At 34.2% G+C, this 13,140-nt stretch overlaps 3 protein-coding genes across 3 annotated transcripts; 1 reads left to right on the top strand and 2 right to left on the bottom strand.

Moving 5' to 3' along the window:
• The first annotated feature begins 505 nt into the window (after window positions 1–505).
• On the top strand, window positions 506–5,816 carry LOC110689985 (pre-mRNA-splicing factor SPP381-like). Its single transcript, XM_021866805.1, has 4 exons — window positions 506–1,017; window positions 1,371–2,122; window positions 2,213–2,314; window positions 5,337–5,816. Exons 1-3 carry the CDS (start codon window positions 933–935, stop codon window positions 2,306–2,308), a joined length of 933 nt encoding a protein of 310 aa, XP_021722497.1. The 5' UTR covers window positions 506–932; the 3' UTR covers window positions 2,309–2,314; window positions 5,337–5,816.
• A 748-nt stretch (window positions 5,817–6,564) lies between these two features.
• On the bottom strand, window positions 6,565–7,649 carry LOC110689992. Its single transcript, XM_021866815.1, has 3 exons — window positions 7,377–7,649; window positions 6,942–7,161; window positions 6,565–6,832 (listed from the first exon to the last, which is right to left on the bottom strand). The coding sequence occupies exons 1-3, from the start codon at window positions 7,501–7,503 to the stop codon at window positions 6,706–6,708; spliced, it is 474 nt and encodes a 157-aa protein (XP_021722507.1). The 5' UTR covers window positions 7,504–7,649; the 3' UTR covers window positions 6,565–6,705.
• A 2,998-nt stretch (window positions 7,650–10,647) lies between these two features.
• On the bottom strand, window positions 10,648–12,940 carry LOC110690000. The gene is made up of 5 exons (XM_021866827.1): window positions 12,750–12,940; window positions 12,427–12,564; window positions 11,940–12,117; window positions 11,167–11,212; window positions 10,648–11,040 (listed from the first exon to the last, which is right to left on the bottom strand). The coding sequence occupies exons 2-5, from the start codon at window positions 12,545–12,547 to the stop codon at window positions 10,951–10,953; spliced, it is 435 nt and encodes a 144-aa protein (XP_021722519.1). The 5' UTR covers window positions 12,548–12,564; window positions 12,750–12,940; the 3' UTR covers window positions 10,648–10,950.
• Between the last annotated feature and the right edge of the window lie 200 nt (window positions 12,941–13,140).

Genomic DNA, 13,140 nt, shown 5'->3' on the forward strand with positions numbered 1-13,140 from the left:
AAGTGTGACTGTATCGGTTAATATATATGAAACATAAAGGGTATATCTTTATTGCTAGCTATGGAGTGTGTAACATTTTACCCCGCATGGAATAATATATAACATTTCTTCTTTTATCATATCATACCCCTTCAATCCCTTTTTGTTTGCTCTATTTGCTATAAATGGTTGTCTCTTACTGATTATCCCATTCCATTTTAGGCCATGATTAATTGTTTATTACTTACTAATATTGATTAGGGACCACTCCCACTATCTTTGTCTTACCATTTCTTAATAAAATAGATTTTTTAGGATAGAACAAACAAAAAGGGACAGAAAAAGTACTAATTATCTATTCTCTTCCAATCGGCTTAAGAAAAAGAAATTAGTCGGCATAAATAATTTAAGGACGATAAATAAGTTTGAACACAATTAAAGTCTCTATAATGAATAAATTGACTACATATTATTTTCATTGTTTAAAATTTGGACTACTTATATAGACATAAAGATGGGGTTTAAGGAGTGACAGGTTTTACCAATAATGCTCATACAACACTATCTTCTGTTTCTTGAAATTTCCAAGATTGCAAAACCTCAGATTTACAAAACCTACCCACCATTCCCATAAATGCCAAATATTCACCCAATTTTACAACCATTTTAGAGAGAGAAGTTTCTAGAGAGAGAACCAAAAAGACAGAGAGACTGCTAAAGTGAGGTGTGAAGTTTTGGAAGCATATACAGAGCCTTTATAATTTAATAATTCAGTGTGAAACTCATAAATTCACAAATTAAAATTAAAAAAGATTCAATTTTTATCAAAAATTTGTAGATTCAAAGCTTAAATTATTTACCAGAGGGACAATCTACGATCTGGGTTGTCCCCAATTTTTGCTGTTTTTAATTTTCTCTCTCTAAAAGTTTAATTTTCTCTCTCTACCAAAATCATGCCATCGGGTGCTAAGAAGAGAAAAGCTGCCAAGAAAAAGGCGCAAAAGCAAGCCCATAACTCTGATGGGTCTCACCTTCAAGGTATTTTTATGTGCTGGATTTTAAATTTTGCTTAAACCCTTTATTCACATGGCTTATCTGTATGTGAGTAATCAATCAATGATTAATTTCTGCTTTTTTTGCTATTTAATTGTTGATGTTTGTTGAAATTGGGTATTTGGGTTTGTGTTTGTTTTTGTTTTTTTAATTGGGGGTTTATCTGATGGGAATTTGATTTTATGGGGTTTTTGATAAAATGATTTGAATTTTGTGTAATTTTGATTGATTTGATTGGTTTGTGCTCTTGATTTTGGGAATTGGGTTGTTGGGTATTTGTTTGAATTGTTTGATTTTGTATTGAATTGAGTTTTGTGAAATGGATGAAACTATGTTAGGGATTGATGAGACAAAATCCCATGATGAGAGGGAGAGTGATGGTGAGAGAGAGTCATCTGAGGAACGTGGTGTGAGTAGGAAGAATGAGGAGGGTGAGCAAAATGTTGCCGAATTTTCAAAGGAGGCGAAGTTGAAGGAGAATTATGATGATGATGATGAGGTGAGGGTTAATATTGAGGGTGATGTTAGAGGGAATAAGAATGGGAAACATAAAAGTTCGAGCTCGAGTTCCAGTGGTAGCAGTTCTGATGATGATGAGATTGCAGTTGAAAAGGAGAAATCAGTGGTTTCTGAGGTCCATGGCTCGCTTCCGAAAGCATCCAGGGAGAATCCAGTGATTTCCGAGGCGGCCTATGATTCGGTTGAGGAGAGTATCCCTGTTGAAGAGTCAGTTAAGCAAGTGGTTTCCTCGCCGCAAGAGTTGAAGACTGGGAGTGAGAGTGCGGATGTTGAGGATCAGGTGATCACTCATGTTATTGAGTCAGAAAAAAAGCAAAACCTGGATGAAGTCTTATCATCAGCAGGTGAAAAACAGACAGTTTCTCCTGGGGTGACAGAATTTCTGCAGGAGAAGATTGAGAAAAAAATTATTCAAGCTCAGGAAGGCCCTAGGAATCAATCTGAATCCGCAGACATCACAGCAAGAAATGGTGAAGGCTTGCCTCAGTCTTCTGGTGTAACGTCTGCGGATGCTTGTTTTGAGGATAACCATGTGAAAGAATCAGAGACACAGAAATATGTTGAGGATCAGGTATAGTAAGCTTTCTTATTTGCCTGCTTAGCAATGAATGAAATGTCTTTCTTTAACATGTCCACCTTTACTAAAACCTTGATTTTGCAGCCTTTGGCACCTTCTGCTCCACTGCCAGTGCGACGAACCTCCTTGATGAATTGCTGTGGGCTTCTTGAAGTTTTCTCAGGTGGTGCCAGTAGATAAATTTAGGTGAGAATCCAGTTTTCTTGATTCCCATTTTGTCAAATCTTTGTTTGAATTAGGCATGGCTACAGATATCTTCATAACTGACATTGTGATGTTGATGCATAGAATCCTTTTTGTCTCTTTCACTGTACTTTTATACTGTTATCATTAAAATTACTTAAATTGGATTTAATAGGTGTTATGTGCTCATGTCAGCGGTTTTTTGGCAGTACTCATTTCTGCAGTTGATGCGTTGTTTATCTTTTAAAAGAAACCTTATGGTGAATTCAGCATTCTTATTCAGTTTTAGTGTGAAAATTGTTTGTTGGATTTAATTTCCTGTTGGTTAAGGTAGCATTAAAAATTAAAGCCAGAGGGACTGGGGTGGTGGGGGTAGCCATGTCTCATTCACTACCCTGCTGCCTGAAAATATCAGGATTTGAGCAGTCATAAAAGATAATGTATGCATGATAAATTTTTAGCCAATTTACCCAGCAAAGGACATTAAGCATTACTTCATTATATTGCATACATAAGATGGGCCTACAAAAAGTCTCCAGGCTACACATATTCACCTTTATATTACTCCGTAGTTGTCAGGTGAGGCTTTATGGTCCTTTTTGAACTTTTCTGCTTTTAGATGCATTAACTTTGCTGTTCGTGCATCAAGATGGTTGGTCCTTTTGTAAATTTATGCTTTGAGATGCATAATCTTTGCGGTTCATGATGTGCATCATGTATTTCTGCGTGAACCATAATTTATATGCTGTGATGTTATTAATTAGATTCTGGATCATTGGCTATTATAAGCCAAAGTTGCATGCAAATGCTATTCAGTTGTAATTTGTGAAGAGCTATATGAACAGTGCCAGTCAAAAGCTGCTGTTATTTAAATTCAAATCTTGTGACTTATGAATTTGTGATACTATGATACTCCCTCCTCTTCCTTTTGTTTGCCCTGTTGGGGGTACAATCACTTTTTTAATTTTTTGTTTGGGAGGCATGGATGAGAGAGAAGTGGTGGGACCAAGTTTAGTTGGTGTGAGATTAAAGTTCTGGTCACTTGTTGCCAAAAGTATTATGGGGCAAACTTAGACAGACGGACTAATAAGTGATTTGGGGCAAACATTCAGAGACGGAAGGAGTATTTGATATTCAAGTCATTGCCTAGTTAAATAGCCAAATATTTATAGTATAGCACCAGGATGCACGTCCCAAAATCCTTCCTCTTTTGGGTGTGTAGCTTGCTGACTGTTTTAATAATCTAATACCAGTTTAGAAGTCAACTCATATTACTAGAAAAAACAGAAATTGTGAGGCTTCATTCTTGGTTACATATTATAAATGCAGCCTAGTAGACATGAACTTACCTTTAACGCAATTTATATTGATGATTTTTATGATGCTGCTAACTAAATGGGTTGAGTAGTGATTTGGTATGAATGCATGTGTCCTATATACATATTTCACTAATACTTATTCTTGAGAAATTTTCAATAAAGTCTTGTTTAGCTTCTTGATGCAGTTCACTTGGAAAGTCTAGAATCTTGAAGTCAGATAGATTTGGTAAGGACTGTAACCATGGGATGAGTGAGTAATATAGCTCTCTGTCACTGCAGCACTGCGGTACTTTGATTCTTAAACAAACCTAAAACTGGCCTTCCTACCCATATACCCCGTTTTAGCTCCTGAAAACTAATATTAAGATTTAAGACTGCTCTTAACTGGTTCTTCCTGTAAGCTCAGTGTAAAAGTTGGACTGTTAAGTTTTTTTGTTTCTTCATGGGACCTTTCCAAAGTTTTTCCCACTCAAAGGCCCCTAGGGAGTTGTTTAATTGTGACATCTCGATTGATCTGTATATAATATTTTCATTCACCCCTAGATCTTTAATATTTTCATTTGAATCAGATGTAACTTAGATGAATTGGGAAGAAATTTAGCATCTAATTGAGTTATTCCTTGAATGGCATTTACTACTTTTCAATCTGTAAAGATGCTGAAGGTTTTAAAATATACTTCCTCTGTTCTTTTTTACTTGACCTGTTTCTTTTATCACGCTTGCCAATGCAAAACTTTAATGATCAATAACTTTAATTCTCTATAAGTAAAAATTTTAAAAATTACATATTATGATAGTATTTATTGAGACGAATTCAAAAAGATCTTACATGAATATATTTTTCATTGCATATTATTTACAAAAGACGGTCAAAGGGTGATGAATAGTGTAAAAGTCAAAGCGGGTCAAGTAAAAAAGATCGGAGGAAGTACTTCGTAACTGAAATTTATAAACATCTTGCTTGAGACCTTATGTTTTACTGTGCTTTTTGAGATAGATCATATTGCCTTGCCAGTTAGTTTTTTGCTTGATTGACTTCTTTATTTTTCAACTATTGACCTATGTTATTTGGGCTTGAACACTCCTGAGTCTTTAGATGTCCAACTGGCATGCTTGTCTTTATATGAAAATTCATCATTTATATAAGCCGGGGTGAAGTATTTAGTGTCCATACCCATGTTGGTGTGTCAAGGATCTACCACAGATATCAGATGTAAAATGAAGAGTTCGAGCAAGGTAGTTGTGGTCCTCTTTACTCTTAGGTCCACCTTCATCTAGAATCTAATTATCTGGTACAAAGATGTTAAATGTTGATATTTGTAGACCACAGTATGTACCCAAGTGTTAGTTACTTTGTGGTGTGGAGTCATAGTGGTCTAATTGGAAGAGAGTAGTTTTAGACTTGAAATCCTAGGGTTGTGTAGCTCTATATTTACTTTATTATCTGAATAATTTCTTTTCAATCTGATAGAATCACAATTGATGAGCATTATCAGCCTTCTCCTGACTAGGATGAAGGATTTAGAAACTTGTTGTATTTACCAGTCAGCTGCTATACTGTGTTGCACTAAAGATTTGTGTCTTATTACTTTTATTAGCCCTTTATTATCTGAAAGCATTCATGAAATTTTGGTTTCACAGATACCTGGTATGATTCTTTTGATCTGACTATGAATGTCATTTCTTTGGGTTTTTATTTGATGCAGAGGCAAAGTATCTACTTTCAAGTTTCAAATTTCAAGCAATGTCAACTTGTGAAGAGTAGAAGTGTCGCTATGAGAAGTAGAGAACGTGGTTATATAGGAATTTATTGATACATAGACTTTTTTTAATGATCTTTAAGCTTTCCCTGATAGAATATTTTTAAATTCAATGTACTACATAAACTGTTCGGTCTCTATTATAGTGCTTTTGTTGATAGTCCGGTTAATATCAGAGCGTTGTCCCAATGCTCTGGTTTTTGGTCCTGCACATGGAAGTGCAGTTTGTTTGTTCTATTTTTGGGCATTTGATGTATGGTTTAAAGAAAAGAGTCTGCTTTTATTACCTGCTCTAGGTTGCTCAGCACTCTAGCTTCTCTGTAATTTTAGTCATGCTGTTAAACTTTGCTGTAAATGCATATTCTGTTCAATAATCAAATTTGTGGCAATACATCCCTCAATGGCTGCCATTTGAGACATTTTATATATTTGTGGAAGCAGGCTTTTAATGTAGCCAAATGAACTCGTTTCGGGGAAGAAGAGCGATTTATTAGAATTTGACTTCTCTCTTCCCCTTTCTCTCTGACCCCTCTATCATCCCTCTCTTATACTGCTATTGCCTTTAAGATTCATCCTTCGGCGTTGCTTTTTCTACTGCTAGGTAGATTGATGACTTTATCAGTTGGCTTATGTTTTTCAACCTAGTGTCACATTCAACAAGGAACCTGTGAGGTTGATGACCTTTTTTAGATTGACATCAGCAAACCATTCTTAGTTTCAAAAAGGCAATTTTTTCTGGAAATTTTAAACTAATTTGTGAAATCATTTTTTCCAAAGGAGGATGTATCTATTTATTTGTTTTTTGCATTGTAAATGTGACTGAGTTTTCAGATTGGTAGATGCCTATTGCTTAGATGGTGGTGTGGTGTTTTTCGTGAGATCGTGATCAGGTATTAAGGTTAGGGGACTGAGTTGTCTACTTTGCTAGCTGTTTGGGATCATCTTCTTCTGTATGATACAGCCATACAGGTGACTTCAGTGCTTGTGGTACCTTTCATATTTTGAATTCGTGCTTCCTTTCTCGTCATCAAGTTCTTTTGTTTGATACTCGTACGAAGTATATAAAAGCATACAGTTGTAGATTATGTATAACTTTAGGTTGAGCAGGTATCATAAAATTGAAAGCTTGCTCTTGAAAAAAGGATTCAATGCACTGAACTTAATAAAATATGCATTTGCACAGAATGATATTTTTTATTCAATGTTAAAAATCAATCGGAGTAATCACAAATCATAAACATAAACGAAACTTTACAAGGCAGCAAAATCAAACGACTTCAGAATCTCTCTTTTCCGCTCTTCATGGACAAATTTTTCAGAGAGCTTGTCCGTGAACTGCTGCAATGTATAAGAGCTGTGTGACGGAGAGGATTATGCTGAATGCTTCCATTGCAACCAGTCGGGCGTTCCTGTACTGAAGCTCGATCTCCTTGCACCCGAAGCTGCAAAATAAATTAAACATATAAGTAAAAAGAATTATATGAACCCCCTGCTTTTCAGATGTTGTGACAATTTTTACACAAAATGTTATAGGAATGAAAATTGCTTTACCCCATAGCCAAGAGAGTTAGAGTCCATGCAATGGTAGCAACTGTAACAGTGGCAGGTGTGCTCTCACGGCTCAATGACCGTAGGTTAAGGAAGCTTGAGATGCATGAGGCAGCACCTACAACTCCAGCTAGTAAAGCAAATGTCACGAAAAATCCAGTGGCCGCGTTTCCCATGGGGAAGTAAATGGGTGAAAAATGTGCAGGGAGCTCCAATCCTGGACCTGTTATTTTGAAAATCACATTATCAACATAGTGTTACAAACATTAACTCTTCTTTTTGTTTTTGCATTTAATTTACTAACAAATAAATTCTTTTACTCTCTTTTTAACAACAGTTAAATTTTCTGAAGATGTGCCTGTGTGAGAGCATAAAGCAGGAACTGGTGTTATGAGCAAGTATTAAGAACATTTTATAGAGGAGTATCAGAAATTATACCGATAATAAAACCATGATCAATTGCACGATTCATAGCCCAACCACCAATACCCAAGAGCACGACATACATGCAGAAGTTGAGGGCCAAAAGCAAAGAGGCAGCAGGTTTCATGGACTCGTTGGCCATTTCTTCAACAAGTTTTTGATGAAAAAGAACTAACAGATTTTGGTAGCCGGAAAAAGCTGTTAGCAGAAGAAAGTTTATTACAGGAAGAGCTATAAAAGGCGGTATCAGAGATTAAGGCTGGCTGATGAGTGTTGCAGGTTGTGGCAGAGGCATAAACGTCTTATATATGGTCTTAGAATTGGTATGGTTTGGTTCCTTGCTTGCTAGGAGGCTTCTTTGTGGGGTTGTAAAGGGTATGCCTTAAACTCTAGGCAAAGCAGAAGACGTGATTCTTCATACTTGGCCAAAAGAGTTAGAAAATTAGTTTTTTTGGATTGCATATTCAAAGAACTTTGTGTAGTTTGTTCTTCTGATGAGGAAAAGTAATATTCTTTGCCATCCAAAAGGATGTTGATAATCTTGATACCTCAACGGTATTGGAAACCATAACATGAAGTAACACCTTATAGATCATGGAACTCCAAGTTCCTAATGAATTGATTTGGGTTGTCCTCTGTATTCAATTATACCCACTAATCTATATTATAATTGAAGAGTCTCTTTTAACCACGTTGTCGACATAATAAAATATTACAAATTACATTTGATTTTGTTATGCGTTTCCAAACTAATACTCCAAAAATATCTATCAAATACATTGGAGAAATATTAAATATTTTAATGTTAAATTGATTAAAATGAATTGTATATATGCTACACCGGCATTACTCCTAGTCTAGTAGTCTTGTACTTTCATAATGATGCTTTATCAACTGTTGTATACTGCACTAAACACTTTTAACAACCGTTGTTAAAAGTGTTTAGTGCAGTATACGATCTTTGATAATTCTTGTACTTTCATAAGAAAGTGTTGAACTTGTCGATGTTCTAATTTGAATCACGGTAAGCTTCAAGGCATATACTCTTGTATATTTGAGACATCTCTAGGAACTAGGATGCAATAAAGCATATAATCAAAAGATGTTTAACGAGTTTATCTAAATATATACTTCATATTATATATTTGATACAAATTACACTACCTATATAAAGTGTTTGTGTGATAACACGATAAAATACACCTTTTATATCCCATATTTATATGATATTTGTCGTGAGTTCTTTCTACATTCAATTATTTAAGCGTTAATTTATATATATTTCGATTATTATTGCTCTCCTCGAATCTTTTTTCTTTGTTTTGTAGGAATAAGCTATTGTGTGAGTTGAGCTATATATTGGAGTTGTTTTAATATGACAAAGAAAACTACCAATTGGTTGTTGGTGTAGTGGTGATTGAGACTACACTTGGTAGGGAGGACCCGTGTTCGATCCCCCGCAACAACAATTGGGAGGGGACTGGAAGCTAACCACCCATAACTGATCCCCGAATCCGGATTAGCCCAAAGGTTGAACCGGGTAGAACACCAAAAAAAAAAAAATGACAAAGAAAATGAAATTACACAAAGACAACCTAGTCAACAATCGAGGTGTGGCATATGACTTTCTCCACAACGTACCCGCGGAAGCGCATTATAAAAGGAAAAAGAGCGGTGTGGCAGCCCACTCCACAGCCCGCCTGTGGCTAGTAGAGGTGCACTACAACCAAGTTGTGACCTGCTCGTGATTGGTACTTTGTATACGAAATTGGGCTTGTATGGGCTTGATTTCTGGGGAGTTTTAATTGTATTCAACTACTCTAATATTATCTTTGGCTCATTGCTTATATATAGCTTGTTTTTTTTTTTTTTTTTTTAAAAAAGATTATATATAGCTTGTTATTAGGGATAATAAGGAGAAGAGCCGCATGATAGATAAGTAGATAACTAAGAGCAGCATAGTTGGTTGTTGTTTAATAATTTTCTTCTTTGCTTATTTCTCTATTATGTTACTAGGTTAAGTCCCGTGTCATGCACGGTAATTTTTAATACTTAATACTTATCATTAGTTTAACACTATTATTTAATTATAAAAAATTATACCTAATTGCAAAATAGGATGAAAAATCTGTAACTACCAAAAAAAAAAAAATTATCACGCTAAAGAAAACAGAGAGAATAATATATGCACGACTAATAAAATAACTATGAATTACATTACAAGGTTATAGATAGCAAACTTTTATTGCATATTATTGTATAAAAAAAATAATATCTTTGTTTGAATGTGTACAAATAGAATATACTTATCAAATAGGAAATGAAATATTATAGCATAGTTTATATTAAAAACTTTTCTAAGAAGCTTTGGGCAAAAAAATAAAATTAAAAAAAAAAAAAAAAAAAAAAAACTTTTGGAGGGAAATTTTTTAACCAGGAGATGACATGTGTCATTCCTGGTTTCACCTTTAGTATAAAGTTAATTTATAGATTCTAGTCATATTTTCTAGCGTTAGGTTGAACCCTAGCCATGATTAATACTTGATTTATTCTTTTAAATTTTCAATTAATTATTTATATCGTTCATGCTTAATTGATTGTGCTTATACCAATACTAGATTAGGGATAATTGGTATTGTTATTATTCCATTGTCTTGATCGCAATGGGAGTTGGGTTTTGACGGATTTGAATAGATTAATTAAGGGTATGAAATTCTTCACGGAAGTCGGTCGAACAGATTATTGGGAAGTTAGGGTTCCGGACTAATGTCTTTAATTTGCATGATTCCACGGAAGTAGGTTTGATTGTTAATTAGGGAAGTCATTGACAACTCGGGAGAGATATCTGGTATTTTATGGGGCGTACTTTCCTTGTGAACATATAATTGATTGATTGGGATAAGAATTTGTCTTGTATTGATTATGTTAGTGGTAATACTTAATTCTAGATATTTTTATTATTTGATTTTCTTGCTTTAGTAGTATAATATTTTCAACCCTATTTTGATTGACTCGACTAGTTTTAATTCATAGTAATCCATATTGATACTACCTTCTCTGTGGAATCGATCCTGACTTACCTTACTACATATTAGGACAGTTAGACCTTTATTATTTTTGTTAGGTGTGCGACCGCCTATGTAACCTAAATTAATATGGTTAATTGATTCCAGTCTATGTTAAATCTTTGTGGTTTTTTTTTTTTTTTGGTAAATGTCAATGTCATGAAATAGACCTTTGTGCATATTTTCATAAATGCCTTGTCATAAAATAGATGTACATTAGGTTGATAAATGCATTTGCAATATATTAACAGTATAATGTACAATCAATAATACAAGATGAAACTATGAAACAATCTTTTCTATTTCTTCCATTCCTCTTATCTATTTATGCAAACGTATTGAGATTTACAACAAACAAATCAAAGCTACACTCGCAAATTTGAATCTTTTCAGAGATTACAACAAACAAATCAAAGCTACATGCACTTCCACAAACGTAACCATATTTTATATGAACAAATTTAATTATATGAACAAACGAATATTAATATAAATATGTGTTGGTAAATTGATTTGAACATCTTCTAGTTTCCTCTTTTGATTGCTCCATGAATGGCTCCAATGTACATAAGCATTGTCCCGCTAAGGATGATGATGAACGCCTCCAATGTTTTCTGCATTACGAGTAGCCAAACTTTAATAAGGAAATCGCGGTTAAATTGTATAAATACGAAGAGTTGTTTAAGGTAAAAGAAGGATGTAGAGAAAGAAAAGAAAGAATTGTTAGATCAAAGAGTTACCAGGCGATGACTATCGGTGTGTAGCCTAATATGTTTGGAAGCAAAGCTGCACAACAAAGAATGTCACGTTCATGTTAGTTTATTTGCAAACTCTAGTAGACTTTCTTGCCTATAGTATGCATAATAATTAACCAGAAAATAATAAAATGAAGATTTAGGTCACTTTCAAGTGATTAGATATTGATTTGGTTGTGATTAAAAATTAGTGTTATTTAGCAAATACATTCGAAGTATAACTTAATATTAATTTTACTTTCTTAAAAGGATGGTTTTAGTTAATAAAGATGGCACAGCCAACATAGGCACATGATAGGCACAACACAATACGCTACTGTGCTTGTGAATCTTTTTAAACACAACATGATCTAACATGACAAAACACGCTAAAATAAGTTTACTTTCACTCCCTTAACTATAACATGACACGGTGGCATGTGAACTTAAACTGTGACTAGGCCGCCCTCTAGAAATACGTAGTGAGCTTTGAGCCTAGTCAGGCCCAAGACATGTCCTATAAGGCTATGGCCATCTTTAGTAACATATGACAAAATAATTGTTAATCAACAACAATAAGCTTTGACTAGTAAATTTAGTAGTTTTAAATTACAGAAATCAATTTTACTCTAAAATAATCAATTAAAGTCTGAAATGATCAATTTATTAAATTAAAAGTAGTCTACTCTCAGTTGTCAATACTTAGCCAAAGAAACAAAAATCATCATACGTCTCTTAAGCAAAGTTGTGAACAAAAGAAGTAAAAACAGAGCATTTACCCCAACGCAAGCACGGTAAGGCTCCAAGCGACGGAGGCGGCGGCAGCGGTGGCTGGCAAGCTATCATGACCCCAATATGTAACATGGTTTAGTCCATACAAGCATGAGACTGCCCCAACTGCTCCCGCTATTAGCGAGTATGTTATGAAGAAAAATGTTGCCCCATTTTGTCCTTGAACTGCCAATAACACAAAGTATGATCCCATGTTAGCAAATAAAGTTCATTGTTACACCACAATTTTCAAAACCCATGCTCCTTTTTCTATTTTTTTTTATATATGTATATATATACTACCTCCGTTAACTATTATTTGTAGCAAAGGAATATTTTATATCTCACAAATAATACCCCTTTGTTGTAAATAATAGTTAACGGAGGCAGTAATTCTACTTTCTCTATTCGAGTGAAAGAAAATATGACAACTTGATTTGAACATTCTTAAAGATTGCTCTTTAATTCAGTTGATATAGTAGTATGGTAACTTACCACCTCCATGATCAATAATCCGGTTCATAGACCAACCACTTATGCCCAAAACAACTACATACATGCAGAAGTTAAGAAACAACAAGAAGGATGCTGCTGGCCTCATTTGCTTGTATGCCATGATGTAACACTTCAACCCTACAAAAAGAAGTTTACAAAATTAACATAAACTCTTTAATAATACATATTTCGTATAATATGTAATGTTCTCTGTCTTTAAAAGCTCTTCATGTTTGAACAATATTTGTCTTGCAAAAAACTGTTAAGAGACAGAGGGAGTAACTAATGATACAAATTAATTGTAAGTATACATCAATTATTACCTGAAAGTATCTTATGGGTTGCAAATTTGTAATAAGCCTTGGTTATATGAGAGTAAGGTTATGTGTAGTATTGGGATATTTGTAAAATGTGGGAGTCTAATTACAAAGTCACATCTATATAAAGGGAAATATTTAGATTAAAGAAAAAGATATACAAGTATTGTATATGCTTTATTTTAATGATCATATAGATCATCCTAGAAGCAATTAGGTGATTGGTAGCTGAAGAAACTATGGCCAATTTGTAATTTGCTAATGTTTTTCATTTTTATTTTACTTCAACTTTCTAGAACTGTTTTTTGACCAAAGAATGATAAGCATTGCCAACGTGGATGTAGAGGTAATTAGGTGTCAAGTTTTCTGCTAAATTGCCAAATATTTGTCCTTATTA

Source organism: Chenopodium quinoa, unplaced genomic scaffold (assembly GCF_001683475.1).
Source record: "Chenopodium quinoa cultivar QQ74 unplaced genomic scaffold, ASM168347v1, whole genome shotgun sequence".
Lineage (NCBI taxonomy): Eukaryota > Viridiplantae > Streptophyta > Magnoliopsida > Caryophyllales > Amaranthaceae > Chenopodium > Chenopodium quinoa.